Source organism: Thunnus albacares, chromosome 17 (assembly GCF_914725855.1).
Source record: "Thunnus albacares chromosome 17, fThuAlb1.1, whole genome shotgun sequence".
NCBI lineage: Eukaryota > Metazoa > Chordata > Actinopteri > Scombriformes > Scombridae > Thunnus > Thunnus albacares.
The window spans coordinates 25,475,746-25,497,002 of NC_058122.1; the positions used below are offsets into that span (position 1 = coordinate 25,475,746).

The 21,257-nt window shown below is 37.9% G+C and overlaps 2 protein-coding genes across 3 annotated transcripts in view; one reads left to right on the forward strand and one right to left on the reverse strand.

Moving 5' to 3' along the window:
• Window positions 1–3,076: 3,076 nt before the first annotated feature.
• LOC122967240 (S-modulin-like) lies at window positions 3,077–6,629 on the forward strand. Its single transcript, XM_044331778.1, has 3 exons — window positions 3,077–3,923; window positions 4,712–4,823; window positions 4,943–6,629. The coding sequence occupies exons 1-3, from the start codon at window positions 3,543–3,545 to the stop codon at window positions 5,059–5,061; spliced, it is 612 nt and encodes a 203-aa protein (XP_044187713.1). The 5' UTR covers window positions 3,077–3,542; the 3' UTR covers window positions 5,062–6,629.
• Window positions 6,630–7,238: 609 nt separating this feature from the next.
• Window positions 7,239–21,257, reverse strand: part of gas7a (growth arrest-specific 7a) — a 42,498-nt gene continuing 28,479 nt past the window's right edge. For both annotated transcript variants that reach the window (XM_044331768.1, XM_044331767.1), the window contains 7 exons: window positions 20,050–20,124; window positions 18,917–18,995; window positions 17,284–17,415; window positions 14,930–15,053; window positions 12,029–12,108; window positions 11,840–11,938; window positions 7,239–9,282 (listed from right to left, as the gene is read on the reverse strand). In XM_044331768.1, the coding sequence (XP_044187703.1) occupies window positions 9,169–9,282; window positions 11,840–11,938; window positions 12,029–12,108; window positions 14,930–15,053; window positions 17,284–17,415; window positions 18,917–18,995; window positions 20,050–20,124 (703 nt within the window). In that variant the 3' untranslated portion in view covers window positions 7,239–9,168. The remainder of the gene's footprint in view (window positions 9,283–11,839; window positions 11,939–12,028; window positions 12,109–14,929; window positions 15,054–17,283; window positions 17,416–18,916; window positions 18,996–20,049; window positions 20,125–21,257) is intronic.

A 21,257-nucleotide genomic window follows, 5' to 3' on the forward strand; every position in this document is an offset into this window, starting at 1 on the left:
GTTGAATATTGGAGTGCCTTTAGGTAGTTGAATAACACGTGAAATACATGCAATGTTTTTTCTTATTGTGTATCTGTATGTGTTTTAAACTGCCATTTTATACCATTTTAACATTTTATAGTGGTACCAGATATGGGCTGCATACCAACAGGTGTACAAAACTCTGATATGAGCAGCAATACAGAAATTAGCATGAGGATCTGACAGTGTGAGCATACAGCAAAGCCTTTATTTTAGCTTTGTTTGTGAGAAAAGTATTTGTATCCGAAATTTTTTTTTTCACTGCTTAGTAAATTCGTGACAGCAGTACATTGAGTGACCAAGTCGTAGCCAACGTTTCACAAAGTAATTCCCCTGAATACAAAGAGATTATTCTGAACATTAGCTTTCATGTAATAAAAATGTAAACACAGGGCGAATAAGTCCAGTGTTACACTTAATGAAGCAATAAGCCTGTTGTACAGTGTATATTTCCTTGACTCATCCTTTTTACATAATAACTACCTGCCAGGGGGGACTCATTTTGACAAACCCTGTAATATCAGAGTATACGACAGCCAGATGATAGATTTGAAAGTGGGCGTATTTCTCCGTCCCCTGGGATGCTCAACATGCTTTTTGACAAAAACCTAAATGTTATGTGATTATGTAAAATTACGTGATGATATTCTTAAGACTAAGCAATAATTTGGGGTTTTCTAGATATGCAGATTGCCAGATCATTGCTCCCAAATTCAGTTGTTTCAGATGTCAGAAACAATGGGAAACCCACAATAAACTACACAAAAATATTTGTGTGTGCATTTCTATTTGTGTATATTATATTTCTTTAGTGAATCACATACTCAGCATGTATTTAAAAAGTTATTTAAGGAATCACATATAAAGTTATCCACTGAGGAAATCAGTAATTATTCCAATGACATTCTCATATTTTTAGCATATTTTAAAAAATGCCAAGAAAAGGAAAATATCACACAAAACATAAACACCTGGTTAATTCTATATTTCAGCCTGTAAAGCAGGGGGAAAAAAGTGCACTCTAATGAATGATCGGCCAACATAGAAAATAAGAGAACAACATGCATTCATTGGGATGAAAGCAGCTTTAGTTAAATCAGGAAATCTGTCCCAGTTGAGAAAAAACAACCGGCTCTGATTGATCCTTTGCAAGCCAGTCACAATATCTGATCCGCACACATACAGTATGAATTCTGTTGTCCTCTCACTGTTATCCTAAATACATAAATATGGGTGTAGGTCTCATTTAATATTAATCAGACATTCTCATCAAAAAGCATCATCAGCACGGCAGGATTTTAGGGTTCTGAGGCACATCTGACACCTTTGTCGTAGTTTAAATGTCAGTGCAGTACTTAGAATAGCTTAGACGCAACTCCAACACTCCGTTACACAGCACATACATTCATCTTGGTTCTTTAATTACCTTCACTTGCTGTGGTTTCGGCACCGCTACAGCAGATGGTCTTGTAATCTGGCCTGAGACTATTACACTGGAGACACAGATAATCTCATCCCATTGTGGTGGAGCAGCCCGCCCGCACCACGCAGAGCTTCACCATGACCCCCCCCCCCCCCAGCTAGATCTAGATCAAGACTCATGTTATGGTAAAAATGGTTTAAAAAAAGGTGGGTAAACTGTTTCCCTTTCCTCACCCATTCACTTACGAAAACTTATTTCATATAACTCATTAAATTCTACTCACTACTCACTACTTTTAAAGGTGAGCAAGAGCACTTAAAATGTGGATATTCTTAGTTCGGGTATGTTTTTCCTTTCCTACAATTGTACAGCAACTAATCTGGTAATGTTTTTATATTATCATTGTTACGTCCTATCAGATATACCAGATTTTTAACTGATGATGCATTTTTAAATCAAATGATCAGTTTGGGTATCTAGAGACAACTGGCCTTCTTTAACAGCTTAAAAACATTATTTATCCGCTTGATACAAATTTTTATTAGAGTTGCTTATAAACATGATTTTGAACCAATGACATGTTTCAGAAGTCGCTACAGAAAATTACTTTTATACTTCTGTTTGAGGTCCCCAGTGATAAAACATGGTTCAAAAACAAATGTATTTTCATTGTAATCCATAATGTTGTTGACTTTGTGACATGGTTTTAAATCCTTACAAGCACTCACAGTGTACAATCATGAATCTGCAGAATAATAACCAAGGCAAAGGCTCCCGCCATTATTTTCATTATTAAATACTCTACCAATTATTTTCTTTATTATTCTGGTAGAAACACAAAGTAAGTAAAACAAACAAAGGATTAAAACATAAAAAAGGAAAATGATGGATAGAAGTCAGAAAAGAGAGTAAAAAGAGGAGAGGGAAGCAGGGTAGTCGCTAAAGTAAAGGAAAATAAATGTGCAGTAATATACAAAGGCTTGATAACATGCTTCTTTTATTACCTATCATGTTATATGAATAGCTTTATCCTTAATCCTACCGACTGGGTGACCTGCAGACCCCAGAGGTTTACTTTTTGTTCTATCTCACAGGTGCCTCTTTATTCTATCGTTCCAATTTTACAAGACTTTGTCAATCAATTTATTCCTGATGACTTCATATTATTGTTTTCTTTTTCTGTTTTAATTAGTGCTATATAAAAATACCAGTGTATTAGGGTTCTGAGGGAACCCGGTCAAAAGCACCTAATGCCGTCTATGCTTTTTTGTAATAGATGTAACTATTTATTGAGTTCATGTTTGCCATGGGTCCTAATTTAAAGTATCACACTCTATCAGGGTGGGGTGAGGTAGGGTGGGGGGGCCCTCTGTCAGTCATTTTGAAGGCTTTGTGGAAAGATTGTACTTGGGATAAAAGCTGCAATTTGTATTAAAGAAAAGTTTATATTTTCGTTTTACACAGTATGCAAATCAACTGTAATTTTCCCTAAAATAATAATATATATGTATATATATATATATATATATATATTCAGACATTAATGCATTAATTACATAACTAATAATATTTTGAGAAGAAATAACATTTTGCTATGATGGTTACTTATTCTTTGGGGTCCCCGGGGACCCCAGTTGGTAGTCCTTGTATGGTAATATGTTGGTAGGATGAGGGTTATATAACTAAATATTATTATTATTAGTGCGTTGTTGCCCAGGGATGGCAGATGGTACTGTAGTGTAAGCAATAAAATGCTGCAAAAGGCATAAAAAGTCTCCCAGATGTTGACCTTTAAAGTGTTAGCCACCTGTTGTGTTTAATCATCTGCTTGTACCTACAGTATTTAACTGTGTCTTTAAAGAGGTGTCATAATGATGTGACGTGGTTATCCCCTTAATCTTCAAGACAGCTGTCTGGATTTAGAGATGCGATGACCATAATCCCATTTGGCACCTTGAGGGGCTGCCAGGGCGAACACAAGGCAGAAACCCGTACGAGCACCGCAGAGGTTTTACCGCCAAACCGCGAGGAGCAGGAGGACAGAAAGACAAGAAGAAGAACAAGACCAATTTCAGCTTTGTGAAAGCCAGTTTGCAGCATGGGGAATACAAAGAGCAGTGCTTTGTCGAAGGAGATCCTGGAAGACCTGAAGTCCAACACCAAATACTCCGAGGCTGAGCTCTGCACCTGGTACCAGTCCTTCCTGAAGGAGTGTCCCAGCGGGAAGATCAGCAAGCAGCAGTTTGAAGGCATCTACGCCAGCTTCTTCCCGAACGCAGACCCCACAGCCTACGCTCGGCACGTATTCAGGAGTTTTGACACCAATGCAGATGGCACTTTGGACTTTAAGGAGTACATTGTTGCTCTGCACCTCACCTCCGGTGGAAAGACTCTGCAGAAGCTGGAGTGGGCCTTTGCCCTGTATGATGTGGACGGGAATGGAACCATCAACAAAAATGAAATCCTAGAGATTGTTAGGGTACTTATACCTTCTTCTTTGATCACGGTGGAACAGAAAACATTATCTATTTACTGCTAACAACCTGAAGTATATTTGATATTATATTCTGTACATATTTGATAGAAATGTCCTGTTTCCCCGCAGTAATTACTCACTTTGACTTCCATTCGGCCTCTGTATAAAAAACCTTTTATATGGATAAACAATGAAAACAAGATGGTCCATTGGACTTTATTTCTCATAGCTAAATTTCTTTAATGGAATGAATTTAGCACTTCTGCCTTGTGATGAATGAGACTGTGATGAATCCATAATGTTGTCGATTTTATGACATGGGTTTAAATCCTTATATGTACACACAATATACAATAATGACTCTACAGAATAATAACCAGGCTAAATACCAAGGCAAGTGCTACTACCACTAATTGTATTTTCATCATTTATCAATTATTATCATTATTATTATTATATCAATTATTAAATTATCTACATATTATTTTCTTGATTAATCTACTAGTCTGTAAAAACTGTTTAAAATAGTATTAAATTTACAGTTATACAAAGCAGAGAAAAGCAACAAATTGTCACATTTGACAATCTGGACCCAGCAAATTTTTGGCATTTTTGCTTGATAAATTAATTAGACTATCAACTGATTATCAAAATTGATTAATTTTCTCATATTTTCAACACCAAATTGAGGTTCATGGATACTTTGAAGACTTTAAGGTGTTATTTTGTGTGATTATTTTGTATTTCATGATGAACTGTTGAATACATCTTATAAAATTACTTTCATGCAGTCAATATTCAACATGATTCCTGCTGATGACCAGGACAACCTCCCCGAGGATGAAAACACGCCGGAGAAGAGGGCTGAAAAAATCTGGGAATTCTTCGGGAAAAAGGACAACGGTAACATACAAATTTTTTAACTCTTTACCAACTGCTTTAAACCTTCTCTATACTGTACCTTCACATGCAGCCAGATGTGTTTATGCCACTCTACTTGTTCTGTTTTTGTCCTTTCACAGATAAAATCTCAGAGGGAGAATTCATTCAAGGTGTGATGGACAACAAGGACATCCTGCGGTTGATACAATACGATGAACCTCAGAAAATTAAAGACAAGCTGAAAGAGAAGAAGCAATAGTTACACAGGCAGGAAAAAAGGCCCTTCTTGTGCTTTTAAGACTGTTTTATTCTTATGTTTACACTCTTACATGATCTGGCTGCTTGTCCGCTTGACCCACGCTGCTCTTTTTTTCTTTCTTGGTCTTAGCAACCAGCCAAACAGTGTTGCAGTTTTGTTCAGAAATCATTTGATACTAGAAAACAGCAACTGAGGATCTCTGGAAATGGCATTTTAAGCCGTGAGTTTTGTGCGATTACACTGTGGTTCTGTATTAAACATGTAGTGCAACAACATCTTTATAAGCCTCTATATCCCATTTAACAATGTTTGAACGATGACCCCTCCCCCCCACCATGCTAGCCAATTTACTCTCTCGTGTCTGGCAGCGTAACAGCATGTTTTTTCACACCTGGATTCATTCATTAGGTTGACAGCAAGAAACTCGGGACGAGAGCTCCTTATGAAAGGAATTAGGCTCAGGTTAACAATCCACCTGTATCAGCCAATCCTATTAGGAGCTGAAGGTCAGTTGAGACAAACAACCTTACTCAAGTGTCTAGTTAGGATAATATGGGTTTGGCACAGTGAGGGATACACTGCTTGAATACACGCCTCTGGATGGCTTCTATACTTTGCACAGTCTGACTTTAATTTCAAATCTAATCTCATTGCCACTTTTTTGTCATCTTTGTTTTCATTTAGTGTCCTGTTATCGATATTTCTAGCAAGCTAAGTGATTAATGAATGAATGAATTTATTATTTTTGTGTCATACCATTAAAGGATAAGGATGACTATGATTATTGTCAACTAATCTCATGTGCAGAACAATGAACTCATCTACTTATAAGTATCGTGTGTGTATCCAAAGTCTGATATATCTTATTCCTGTGTGCTGTAAACCTCCGTTGTTGTAAAAAAAAACTATTAAAAACACATCAATGAGCCACACCGCTGCACTGGGTGACATGTTCCTTCATCACAAAGAGTTTGGTCAGAAATAGCTACAAGGAGTAATAACAGTGATCCTGTTTTCAGTCTCCGGAGAGTAGTTCTGTGTAAAGAAGACGCCACTGAGCATGTGCAGGAACACTGTTTTGTTTACAGTGCTACACTAGCTTGTTGTGCTACATATTACAAGCTCTCATTCATTATAAGTAACTTTAAAGTCCAGATGAAACAACGTTTTGAGAGTGAAACAGGACAGACAGGTGGCACATAACGTTGGGGTGAATTTCATTGGAACACTGAAATGTAGGCGTCTCTCTCCGCTGCTGAAAGATTGATTGATGGGTGGATGTCGTGATATTATTGGTTGGTTTAAGCATGTGTAAGGACACGTCATATTTAGTTTTACAGGAAGAAAACATGCTTGGATTTTGACATAAGAGTAAAAAGAAATCGGCATATATTGTTGAATAGGTGCACAATATGACCAAGGATTTCATCTCAACTTTAATATTAGGTTGTGATATTTAGCACAACAAGCTAGTGAAGCCCTGTAAACAAAACTGCACTCCTGCACATGCTTAGTGACCAAACCCTTTGTGATATGAGGAACATGGTGTGGCTCATTGACTCAGATTTAAATATTTTCTCGTTTTCTTTAATCCTCTATTATAGTAAACTGACTATATTTGGGTTGTAGAGTTTCGGTTGAGACAAAACAAAACATTTGAGGACATCAACCTGGATTATGGGAAACAGACAGTTTTTTATGATTTTCTGACATTTTATAAACCAACGACTAACTGATTAATTGAGAAAATAATCAGCAGGTCAACTGATCATGAAATTAATCATTATGTGCAGCAGTATTTAGACGCTGAGCATATACAATCAAAGTCTAGTTGCTCATATACTGCTCTGCTGAGCGGGTGGTTGGCTTTGCATCATCTTGTCCTGAAGCCAGTTTTGACTCCAGGTTAACACCTGGCAGAATACTGTATCAGTGTCCATCCACCTGCCTTACTTTCCTTTCCAATCTGTACTGGACTGGATCCAGCAGCGTTTGGTGCCCCCCATGAGCCGACCAAAAGGTACAAAATTTCAGCTGATCAAACAGAAGGGTCAGATACTGTGTGTGTGTGTGTGTGTTCCTCTGCATGAAATAATAGTTGAAAACCATGAAAATATTATTTGCCATTTCTGAAATCCTAACTTCCCAATACAGTTACATAACGACACACCATGATATTTAATTTTTTCAAAGAGGAGATTTATTTTGGACACTGCATTCCACAGTACACTGTCTGGACAGAGGTCACCTATGATTAAACATTCTTAAAACATGGGGAACATCGGATTTTAATGCACGTCATGAAAATGTTCATCACAGAAGGGCAGTTAACTCAACCGTTACTTCATCATGAAATTGTTGATTCTTTGTCAAGAACATTTAGTTGGAACATAATAACTTGTCACATTTAGTGCACAACATTGACACACACTGATAAAACTCTACAACAGATATGCTATTTTAAACCTGCGCATGGAGCAGTTTGGGATTAGCTTCAAAGCAAAGTCTGGTCTGATCATATTGAATCCAGTTTACCTGATTCATTTAACACAAAAAATAATGTTACACAAAGTGAATTTAATGCACATTACGCATTCTTAATGTGTTGGTGATAAGGCAGGTAAGCATTCTTTTTTTTTTCATAACAATTCTTTTCTTGTGCCTGGAAACTGGATTGGATTACAACTTGTGATTTGATCGGCTTTGTCCTTTTAAAGAACGGCCACAGAAAGGTAATAATCCAAATAAATCCAGAACAGACAGACCACAACAAAATGTAAAGACAAAGACAGACACACACACACATACACATGTAAACACAGACACATACTGTAGGTACATGCAATCTCTGATAAAATGTGTTTTATCGGTGGGATGAGTCAGGTGGCTTTTGCTCCACTGGATTGATCATCAGATCAATTCATATGACTGGTGAAATTTAAAAATTCCCTACCTTATCTTCTCTTTTGCAATATGTAATTTGGTGAATTTTGCTTTCTGCTGCATGTTGCCCCTTTTACCAAACACCATCGTGAGGATATTCTCTGTACATTTACCAAAAATAAGACAAACAACATTGTACAGTACAAACACCTCATCGGCCCAAAGATCTGAGGCCTGTTTAACATTTGACAGCAAAATACATCTAGCCTGTATGTACAAATGTACACTGATGCAGATAGGATATATCAAGGACATTCCAGGTATATAACCGTTAGGCACTAAAAGGTGTTTCAGTGTAACTTGGACCACCTTTTTCCTCCGGACTGATCCAAATAGACCCTGGCCTAAATTCGATTGACCACATGTTGGGACTTGTGGCGAGCAAAATCAATTTCACATCCTGTAACACTGTGTGTGTGTGTGTTTTTTTTTTTTTCCCTAAACAACTGAGGTTACTGGATATTAACGCTGTACATGCGAATTCTCATGTATTGTGAAAAAGCTCCTAAATTGATTCTTAGTCACTTACAAGATAGAGAATACCTTGTGTAAATTCAGTGAATTAAACTCTTGCACTATACCAAAACAACCATCATGGTTCCACAAATTGTGCAGCTCTCCATATACAGTAAAAGCAAGATATTCAAAACATGCATTTCCACCAAAATGAACCAGCAAAATATGAAAATATATCATATTCATTCTAAGATTTCAATATGCTTCAATATCCGTATCTAAAATAAAGGCAATATCAATAATCAGACTTTTTTTGTGTGTGTGTGTTTGGTTTACTCAAACTGGAAAAGTGTTGATTGAAGCTAAACTAAACGATTCAAAATACATATAATTTTTTAATAGTCTCAACTTTACAACAGGTATACAGCAGAATATGTTAAATGGCATTCAATAAGCTAATGTTGATTATGACAGGGTTAAAATTTAGAAGGAACATGCTGGTACTTTTACGGTTGATCCATTACTGTTTTTCTGGCCTCAGACTGCGTTAAGTGTGAACCTTTGCTCCTGTTATTCCAGTCAGGATGAGCAGACCTCAGTGGTCTGAACATGCACTGTCCCTGGATCAGTGTTATTAGAAGTGTTCTGGGACTCTGTGGATGTGTTATAATACTGAGGACAGAATGGCTGAAGCCAGGTCAGGATGGTCTAAATGTCCATGTCCACGGGCCGAACCTCACCGGTGTTATTCTCCTTCACCCACAGCTCTCTGTCTTTGGCTGGATCCACGTTCTGCAGCAGCTGGTCGACTGGCTCCACCGTCTAGAAATAAACATACACATTTGTATATTCAGTACATTTATTATTATTACCTCAACATGTCAGATCAGAGTCTTGCACGGGTCCAATTTTGCAAACCTGCACCTGTAAAGCTACTAGAACCAACCTATTACCAACAATTATCCTGTTAATGTAAGTCCCGACCCGAATCTGTAAGTAAACACATGGGCAACATAGCCTGGTGTATACAAAAATACAACAGCAAATTTACCTGCTAACTGGGTCTTGGCCTCTTTGTCCACTGTTTTGCTGGTTTTAGAGTTGTGTTCTTATAAAAGTGCACCTGTGCTCCTGCAGCAGTTGATGTGTTTCCTTGGCGACAATGTGCCTAGTTTGCAGCTATCAAAAGCTAATACTTTTTGGCACTTTTTACAATCCGCAAAGCCACTAACAGTGTTCTCACAGTCTCTGATAACACCAAATTTCTCCTATATGTCTGATTTAGAGTTCGATGAGGTATTGTCCACAATTTTGTATTCACCGCTGGCTACTTTTGTCTTTACATCATCCATTTTGATGTGCTAGCTGCTAGCCTACATTACTGTTTCATCAGTGACTTTCTATTACTTGACAGGACGTGAACTGAATGGTGAAAGGTTGTGTCAAGGGCATTCAAAATAAGACAAACCGACTGGGTGCAGGATTGTGCATCAGATAAAGTGTACAGAATAAGTAGAGGAGTCACTTTGTTGGCATGTCCATTTAACACTCTGGTCCAAAGCAAGAGTTCTCAACAACTACTTGGTCTCAAGACCATGACAAACTATCTAGAAAACCAATTCCCCTAGCAATTGTCCAGTCTTAGTTTATCAACTGCATCTAGGCACTGCAGGCCTGTCTCATTCACTGACATTTGTAGTGACGTAAATAACTAAAAATCCACAAAAAAATCCAAACATAGCCTGTCTAAACAGTATGTCTAGTTGGTCACTTCATATGCTTAGAGAAAGATGGCTTTTTTTTAAAAAAAAAAAAAAAAAAAAAAGATTGAATATTGTTTATTGTTTATTGTTTATTCAGTATTTCAGTTTTTTGATGAACAGAATTTCCCACACACTTTAGACCATTGTGGGTTAAACGTCACAGGCCGCAGACGAGTCAAGTGTCTGTGGTTATTTCAGACCTGTCTGTAAAACAACATGACGGAGACGATGGGATATTGTTTTTGAGGGAATAGGAATTACAGCAAAAAAGGTTTTTAAAAGATATCAGAAGATAGTGTTGGTGAATTTTCAAGTTTCAAGTCATGGTAGCTATAATTTCTTAAAAATCACAAAGGTTTCAAATTCGAATTGCAAGTGCTATAATGGAGCCAATTTGCCTTAGAATGTGGAAAAGTTAGGAACACATTTTAATTTTTTATAATGATCAATGAAAGAAATGCTAAATGGGTTGCATCGAGTTACAGTGGCTAGTGGAGCAAAGGCTAGCTAGGATATAATGTCGGGACTTTCGGCTCTCTAGAAGCGGTGCGCGTGGAGCTGTAGAAAGAGTAATACATGGTATTTAAACAGTTTTGACGGTTCAAGGTTTCATTTTTAACATTTTCCAAAACCAAAAACACAAGAGCAAAAGTGTAAGGAATGGATTAACGTGAACTGCAAACTTTAGCGTGTCTGGCTAACTAGCTAGCGTAACAGTAGTTACGCTAACAGAACAGCTCATCATTGGCTCACTATTTTATTTTTCTGGGTTACTCTTTCAGTTTTCTGGCATCAACAATCAGTTAATATGACAAAATATCATGACTTGAAATGTACATTCTTCTAGCATTTCATCATATTGAGTTTCTGGTGTGTGTTTCATCTCTGTGGAATTTCTCGGCCAGCACACACAGAAACACCCTTGTTATGGTAGATTCACACAGTGCTGACAGAATACGTCTCGTTAGATTTACAGGGTTTACTCTGGTCTCCTAAATAAGCAGAGCGTCTGGGTGGGCTTCTCTGAGGCGCAGAGTGATGACAGGCAGCGTGCTGGATGAAAGGCTGACAGGGGAACACCGAGGGCTCTACACTCTCGGCTGAAGTGGCACGCAAATCACATCAAAGCCAGTTGCAATCACTGGCAAGTCTAATAATGGTTTGCTCAGTTGCTGATCTATTCATTAGCTGTTAGTAAAAAGGTATGGGTTAGGGACTTCTAGAGAAATGCAAATAATCTCCAATTTAAACACAATGTGTTAAGGGTTGTTTCCGGTAAAATACTCAATATTCATGGTGCACAACAGTTTGATATTACTTAATACTAGTATAACTACTATTGTTATTAATTGTACTGTTTGATTTGAGAAAACTATGGATTAATGTTTTACCCCGTCTAAACAAGCCATATAATCTCATATAACCTACATCAGTTTGGCCACTATGAATTTAGGTTACATAGATTTTATGATTTGTGATGTATGCATGGTGCAAAGGGAGATAAATTGATATTCGTTGGGTTTAGCCTCCACATTTCTACTCTACTCCCTGTTGTAGTACCTACTTTTGGTACAGTACATCTACAGAAAAATGTAAGTAAAGGAAGACAGACTCACACTCTGATTGAACATGTCTGTTTCGTGCCTCAGAGTGGTGTACTGGCGTAAATGTTGCTGAATCCATTCAATCCGTTCAACCTCCAGTTTCTCCAGCTCCTGAAGTGGCAGGAAGACAAACGTTTATAGTCAGAAACAGAGTCAAACAGCCGCAAACTTTTATTTGGAACTCAACAGAGAGGGTTTTACCATGCTGGTGGTGACCATTTCTTCAAACCACTTGGACTGGGTTTGGTTGTAGAGATCCACGCAGCGCATCAGATCATCTCCTGGAAAACATAGACAGGAATGTGAAGGAGAGGTCAGGGTCAACAAAGGTCTGCTGTCAGTCCTCAAGGAAAGAGTAATCAGCATTTACAAGGTAATTTGGTTAAGTAGGTCGCTCTGATCATCTCTGCATGTCTGTTGTTGTTGGTAGGAGTGCATAATATGCAGTACACATGAAGCAAAACCCTTCATGGTCAGCAGAGGGTGCTCAGGAATCACTCCATCTCAGAGGAATCATGGTTTAATGTGGACATGTTCTTGTTAAAATGGCTTTTTACCATGTACAAGCTCTCCTCTGATTTTTATCGTGTTGTACAATGTTTCCTATTTTTGTGAAAACTTGGTTTACAGTGCACCACACTGATCTCTTCTTAAACAGGCTCCTTGGGTTTTATTAACACAACATTATTAACCATCCATTACACTAAACATGTGCCCTTTTATAGATTATAACAAATCTTTTATATGACTTTCCATAAATCTACAGTAGATAACAATGTAAACACAGCTCACATAAATCCCAATAAATGTATGCAATAAATGAGGCAGGCCACTATTTATTGAGTGCTGGGTAACATATCAATTACATTTCTATTCTCGTAGTGTAATGCTGAAGATATGTTCATGTTTATGAGTCATTTTTTGCCAAATGAGTGTTAACATAAACTGCTGTAGCTCTGTTAGCCGTCACTTGAATTATGACATCTGCCCTCAGATACAGCCCTAAATCTGTCAATTTAATTTTAACTCTGTCAAGTCAATTTTAAACTTGAATTAATTTAAAGACATAAACAAAACATATTAAAACTATATCGGGTTGTTTTTTTACTGTGCCTTAATGTCGGCCCCCCATTAAACAGTGCAGAAGAAAACTGGCCCATGGTTAAACCTAATTGCTGACTACACTGATTGGCTGGGAGTACTGGTGACCCCAAACTCCACATGCCAAGCATAAAGACCATATGTAGCAGTATAGAACCTGATTCATACCTGACTATGAAAGGTTAGATATTAATTAATACTGATTATTTATTCCAGTACGACACCACACCGAACAGCAGGTCAGATTGCCTTCACACTGTAATAACACTGTAAATATCACCTAAGTTTCTATATAAATTCTTTAAATGTCACCTTCCAAGTACCAGTCAAAGGTTTGGACATACTTTCCTGGTATCGTATATATTTTTTTCTAGTTATAAATATCTCTCTCCCAAATCCAAATTAGATGTAATTGAGATGCTGCAAGATATTTCAGCTCCTTTCATCCTAAAAACAGGGAGATGTGTGAGATAGTAAAACAGAAAACATCTCTGAGGCTTATTAAAATTAATTTCTGTGAAGGTAAAAACACATCTCTGTCTTTGGCAGCGTGTGCAGTGAGCCATAACGACATTTGGTCTAACCTTGAGGTAGTAGCGGTGATCACCGACACAAGGCTGACATCATTTAACTTTGCCTTATGGGTGCTATTGATTAGTGCTGTGGACTGTGACTAATCTACTGAGTGGAAGAGAGAAAGGACATACGTTCCTGCAGTACTTTTCCTGTACTGAAGCAGGATTATATGAGAGAACAATTACAACATGAACTCCTCCTATTTATTATTAAAATGTCAAACACAGAATATCTCAGGCAGGATTTATTTATTTTGCTGTGTTTGTCTTTCTAGTTTCTTCAATTTAAGGTCCAACAGAAATCACATTTAGTCATCCCCCATGTGTTCTTTTAAAAATGTATTGTTAATAGTTTTGTATTATTAAAATGAAGAAAAACGGTCTTTGGAGAATTATGAGAAATGCTCCTTTTTGTCTCAGCTGACTGGAAGGATGTGTCGGTGTCTGTGTTCGGTTGACATTAGCTGGCAGGCTAACCCCGTACGGAGCAAGAGGCAAAATAAATGAACTTGTACTGTGGCTATAAGTCATGGGCAGACTGTGTGTTATTAGCACTGGTATTGAAGAGTAAGTAACCACATCAGCATATAAACAAACCGAGAGAAGTGACATTTGCAGGTATGTTTACACGCTGTTTAATGTGCTGCAGTTGAGCAGCTAATTAGCGATCCAGCCTGCTAAGCCTGCTGAGTTTTGGCGGTGCACTTTTCCCTGGTGAATGTTTGTTTGGCAGCTCGTTCAACAAGCGAAGGTGTAGGACAAGACGTGTGTTTATGTTTGTGGGTTAGATAATGAGACTTTAGCAAGAAAGCTCATTTGGGTTGTTGTTCAGTCTGTGGTTCTTGTGTTGTGTAGCAGGATGCAATCAGGCTCAGTGTGACTGTCTGCTCTGCCAAACTGTTACTGCTTTATGCAAATGCTTTATTGGTGAATATGTATGCTGTAGCAGACAAGAAAAAAAAGCAATTTAATTTCAGTTGGACTTTAAGGTAATTAAAGTTCAACAAAAAGTTGTTGTTATGATAGAGATGCATCTGTAGGATAATTCATGAAAAGATGATAGAGAGTGGTTCAATCTGCTCATCTAATTCTCAGCAAGAAAGTGAATATGTGTATTTCCCAAAATGTCACAAAAACAGATGATATTGTACCAGATTGTGGTTACCCTCACTTTAGCTAAACATGTGACACTTGTTTTTGTTGTGATTCACCTTCTCTAGCTTTACTACACAGTCTTTGACACCTTGAGTTTGAGTTTTGTAGTTTTTTCTGCTTTTGGTTCAGATTACTGTACTATATATTCTCTCTCATAACAAACATTTCAGCTCCCCCGTGTCTCAGTAAAGTTATTTAGTAACATCTGGCAAATGTTTCAAAGTTTTGCTGTGACCAACTCTATTTAAGCTCCGACTCTGTGACCTCTGACCTGCTTGCGTGGATTTCCGCCGGGCCTTCTTTATGTCCTCCTCCGTCTTGTTGCTGAGTTTGATCTCCAGCTGCTGGGTCTTCACCTCCAGATCCTTCTGCCTGTCTGCCAGGGCTTTACGGGCCTGCGTCACGCAAACACACACACACATCAAGCAGCATGTATGAACGTAGAAACAATGAGTCATTCAGCATAATCCGCAGATTTACTGTACCTACATCTATTACAAGAGTAATTACAGCCTTTTCATGATGGCTACTGACATCCACGCACCGATCCTGTACTCATCCTTTAATCTATTTTTAATCCATATCATAGAGTTGTTTATTCTCGAGTTGAGGCTTCTCTCCAAGGTCATTGTGTAAGAGTGTTTGAAAGGTAAACATACAGTAACAGTGATGCGTGAGCCAAGAAAATCTCTTTTTCAGCAGACAACAACAAAAAGAAACCATGTGGGATGGAGTCAGCCTAAACCCACTGATTAGGTCACCTAATGCAGTGGAGCAGAGATGGAGCCAAAAGTTTTTAGCTGGAAATCATTTTCATAGCTGGGATAGCTTCAGTGATAGTAAACAGTGGAGGGTGGTGTGGTTTTTTAAGCCGTTCCAAAACCTAAATCACAGAAGCAAAAGTATGTCTTCTGTAACGTTAAGCCGCAATCATTGGCACATGTCCGGCTAACAAGCTTGCTACCTACAGTAACTACATTAGCTCCAAGGCTGAGAGTTAGAATATCAGTACGTGAGCTAATTACATTACTTTGTGAGGTTACAGGTTATGTTTAATGAATCCCTGTTCACAACTAGCACAACTCCTGTGTAGTATTTCCCTGCTGTGTGGAAGCCGGTCTTGGATGCTATCATTAGCAGCTCTGTCCTGCTCTTTACTGGATTTAGGTACGTTTACACTCAAGCAACACCAGCCACTGTTACCCAAGATAGTACGCCGTTACGTTCGCCAAACACATCAGTTAGTGTAGTTTTCATCCTCAAAGCCTTTTCTCTTCTCATATGAAATGTTTGATAATACGATACATGCAATAAAGCTAAACAGCCAAACAGGGATATGTTAAGAGTGAAATAACAGTGAGATATTATATTTTTCTTCGTCATACCTGTAATATTAGACCTAGATATACAGTCCAATATACAAGAACAATGCTGTTTCTCTATTTCCACGTCTTCGACACAGATCATCAACTGGTGAGTATACTGATTTGTTGCCTGAATTTAATCTTTTAGCATCTTGTATATAGTGTCAAGTGCATATTTAGGGATGACTTTTATGAGATTCTTTACTACAAGTCAGGTAGAAACATTAAAGAATCCGTCGCTGACAGCATTTTAAACCAACTCATCGAGCTAACGTTCTCAGCCATCTTACAACAGTTGATAAAATCTGCTAGTGACAGATGTCGTTCCAGCCAGCAGAATCTGGTAAAACAGTTGCCAACTAGAAATGAGGAGCTGCCTTTGTCTACTTTTGTCTGTGAAAGGATCAAAAAATCACTTGTACTCAATTTACTTTGAACATTTCCTGATGAAGGCGAGAACCAAAACATCATGAATAGAGTAAGTACAAATGGCTGACTGTGCAGGATTTTTTTGGTCCCTTCACAGTCACAGTTTAGGATTTAACGATCTGCCCACAAGATTTCCTTGAGTGCAAGAACTGGGTGTGTTGTCTACTTTTATCTGAAATCAATGGGCTATTGTATCAAAAATTACATTGCATATGTGCCGTGCAAGAAACAGCTTAATAGATATGTGTAATTAGGTAAAAATACTATGTGGACTTTCTTGTATGTAGGGATTCAACAGTAAGCATCTACTTTTTTATGCACATTTTCAATATGTGTCTAAGAAAACCTAAACAGAGGCACCATAAAATCGTAAAAATGACCAAAATATAGCAAATGTTTTAACTATTGACTGATGTGGAAAAGTTTATAACGAGAAAATGCAGTCAAGAGTGATTAAACCTGCTTCCTCCTCTCTCTTGGCTTGCTTTTAAAAACGCATGCAATGCAAAAATAAAAAACAGAAAAGGTATGTGTACACAGAGAAAAACAAATTCATTCATGAAATGATTTAGCAGGTGGGAAGCAGCAACAAAGTAGTGTACTATCCTGTACAAAGTGTAGGAGTTACTGGAGATCTTTTCATTATGTAATCTCTCTGATATAAACAAACATCGATTTGTATTTTTCTCTTGCAGAGTCTCGAGATTTACTTGGAAATTTGTGCACCACTTGGATGGAAACATTGGTCATTAAGTATTAAGGGAAACAGTGTTTAATTTGTACTCTTTGAGGCCTTTACATAAGTATTACTATACTGGCACGTCAGATGTACCTTCTCCACACTTGCGTAGCGACTCGCCAGCTGCTTCCTGAGGTCGGCGATGTGATGGTCGTACTTTTTCAGGTCCTTCTTGAAGTTGTCGCCTCTGAACGTCAACAAGGGTTTCTCTACCTCACTGTGGAGCTGTGAAAACATGTCACTCAGCTGTTGGTGAAATACAGCGTGGTAACAATGCTTATTGTGCAGTATCATGTGAAGAAGGTAAAGACAACTTTGGACTACTTAATGATATTCTCCAAACTTGTAAGGATTATACAGTATCCCTGTTTTGTCAGAACTTTATTTGATGTCCTAATGAGCACCAAATGGACAATAAAGTCTATGAACTGGAAAGTAAAATCTATATATGGGTAGTTCAGCTCAGAAAAAACACCTGGAGCAGACCTGATTACATAACCTCTTCTAAATATTACATTTTTATTAGTTTTATCAATATAAAACCCCTATTCATACTACTTAGAGTAAGTGCTGTGTTGCAAACACATTGTTCAAGTGTTGTTCATAAACCAAGCTCCTTGAATGAACAAGAATTTTTAATTTATTGTTTACTGTTTTTATTTGTGGCAAAATGTTGAAACATTTGCCTGGTTTCTTAAAACATAGTTATGTGCAAAAGCCTTTTTCTGAAATCAATGTCGCTTGACGCAGTTAAAACCATGGAAAAGTATAGCTTAATAAATTCTGTTCTACAAAGTGAGATCCATACCCATAAAGGGAGACTATTACACTGTTACTGTGATGTCCAATAATTAGAAAATGTGTTTTTTCTGACACCTCAATAAACCACAGAGAGCGTGTCAGCAGTGTTAGCTCTCCATACAGAATGCTAACCTGGTGCAAATGCCAAAACTAGCAGCTATTAGCTTAAATGTAGCTTATTAGAAACTCAGAGGAGAAATATGAGCTGGGGCTTCTGCAGGCTTGATAAGACTCTCTGCCTAACCAGGCATTACCTTCTCCTCACTCCTGTTCATAATGAGGCGTCAGAGTGCAAATGGAGCACGGAAGAGTCTGCCTGGCCATGAGTGTGAGCTCATCAGAACACGTAACTAATTAATTAGACAACAGAGGGCTATGAAAAGCTCCAAGCGTTATTTAAGGCTGCATCTGAAGCCAGCGTGTGGTTTCTGCATCGCTGGTAATCGGACCACGGACGGGTCACTTTCTTGTGTCAACACCGACAAGGTTGAGGTAAATAACACTGGTCACCTCAGGATGTGGTCAGATCAAATATCCATTACTTCAGGTGATTGAAAACATTTAACACCTGACCTGAAGGTGCAGAAAACTGCGAACCGAAGGCTTCCACACAGTGATGAAAGAAGACTCTTCTCAATAGAGAAAGATATAAATGCATAAATGTAACTAAGCTACTACTTTTTACTCCTAAAACCTTTAAGATACTGCAGCCAATTATTATTTTTTATCATTGAGTGGAAACTTCATGTTTCTTGTTTTATTTCACCATAAATCCAAGTTCAGTTTATTATCATATATGACAGAACAAGAAGCTGAAATCAGAGTGTGTTCAACATTTTTGCTTGGAAAATGAGAGAAAAGTCAAATTGTTTTTAGCTCTCTACGATAATAAAACATTTCTTTCCCTAATAAAAGTCTTAAGCACCTTGTTGGAGAACTTCAGGTGAACCTCGGCCTCATCGTGGAGACTCTTCTTCAGCTGAGTCCAGGCTTCTCCCAGAGTCCTGAGAAAAGATTGTGAAATAAATTAAACAATCTTTGGAGAGATAATATACATTAAGATACATTATTAGACTATCCAAACAAACACAAGACCATTTTGGATATTAAGTGTTTTACTCATGATACTTTAAGGTCATTTTGAATGCAGGACTTTTACTGGTAATGGAGTATTTTTATCTTGTGTTAGTGCTAATTTTATTGGGGTAAAAGACCTCGATACTACTTCCACCACTGGCTACAGTAACATTGAACTAACTGAAGTAATTGCTGTGATCTTGAACAAACAACTGCAGTCAGACAATCAGATTAGTGTCCACTTTATTTGGAAAACTGTGTGTGAACGACTACAGTATGTATGGTGGGTCAAAGTTGAAGGTATAAGTTGTGACGGATGTTTACAACGGACAGTTTAAATTGTGATTTATGGTTCAACTTGGAGGTTTGTTCACAATCTTTCTCCTTGTTTGCCGTTGTGCTCTGAGTTCTCAGCGATCTTATAACTGATAAAACTAATGGTGTAAAAAAAAAAAAAAAAGTGATATCTTTACTGTAACCTGATGGACAATAGCTGAGTGTTTAAGCTCTCTGAGAAGTAATTTTCCTTTCATTTAATTCCTTGAACCTGCAGAAACACACTTGATATTTGGACTCAACTTTGTGTCTCCATTCGTTGCATTTTCATGGGCAAAACAAAAATGCTCCGTAATTATGGAATTATCGGATAAGGAAAGCATCCGAAATTGACTGTTACTCGGCCCAAACCTTATCTTTTCCTTTCTACTGATTGTGAGATCTCCTCCTCAAAGGTTTTTTTGTTCTTTTACTGACAGACAAACATGAAAAAGCATCCATTCATCGGTTAGATAACAGTCTTTGAAAGGTGTATGAAACACAAAAAGTAGTGTGGGAATACATCTATTTAAAAAGTCCTATCTTTAGACACGCCTCTGTTAATTACTAAATCTATGTCCTGTTTTGCAGAGAAGGAGCTTTCAGGCTGCACACACAAACACACACACACGGTTTTGTCTTACAGCGAATGTTTACTGCACTCACCCTTCCTCTTGTGCTGCCAGGGGGCTCAGAGACAGTTTGGAGAGGTTCTTGGCATATTCCTCCTCAATCTTTATCCTGAAACACAAAGAGCAAGATGTGAAACTGTGAGCTGTGAGGGAGGACGGAAGCTGCTTTAGTGAAGAAAAACAGAGATAATTTCAGGGGCACATTGCAGTAGAATGACAGAAACTTCTACAATTTGACACAGAGGCTGAAAACCAAATGTAACATCAATAGCCCCCATTGTGCTTGTGAAAAATTCTCCATCAGTATTTTACAGAACAGTTTCCATCTCTAAAAATGAGATGGAAATGAGACATGGAACAAGGACAGCCGTGTTTTTGTACTTTGTGATCTTCACCTCCTCCACCGGACTCACATTTAACATCCACACCTGAGTAAATCTGTCATCTAAAGAAGGTCACAACACCCGTTCTTACATGTAACTTTAGGATACTCCCGGCGCCGAGCAACCCAGCTAAACAACACAGAAAAGGTCAGCGGTGAATAGAAATCTACTTGATTTGGAAGACGGCGGCCTCGAATGTGTGGCTACATATATTCAAAGGGGAACGTTCGTTAACTTCCCACGACCTGTGCGTGAATAGAGCTTTTGTAGAATTAGGTGGAGCTAATTATATAGAGAGGTGTGAGATCGGATGTAAAAGTTTTAACCGAATTTGCTTATTATTCATGTTGCTTTTGACATCCTGGTTTGGATTCAGGAGGAACTACTAATCTGTGAATTCCCCTGTATGTTCAGTTACTTGGTCGGGATCTACGACTCGTTTAATTAACAGTTGCGAGCATAAATCGCAAACCTCCTGTAAGACAAACATTTGGGACAAAACACCCTTGAGATCCTTTTTTTTAAACTGAGCTTTCTCTGGATTGTTTCTCTGATTGTTTTTGGAGCTGAAATACATTTTGCCACGTTAGTAGCATCATCTCAATGAATTTAATTTTTGTTTTCATATATTGGCAAAACAAAGGCATTTGCTATGTATGTATACATAGACATGACATTTTTTGACACTATACGACATGGTTTCTCTTCATTGCACGCATCAGAAAGTGTCTTTGTAATTTGGGTAATTGTGGTTATAAAGTTTAGTGTATATAATGTAATAAGGTGCAGTAAATGTCATTACTATGAAGGCCAGTACACATTTGAACATGAAATATTTCTCTCAAAAAACAAATAATGT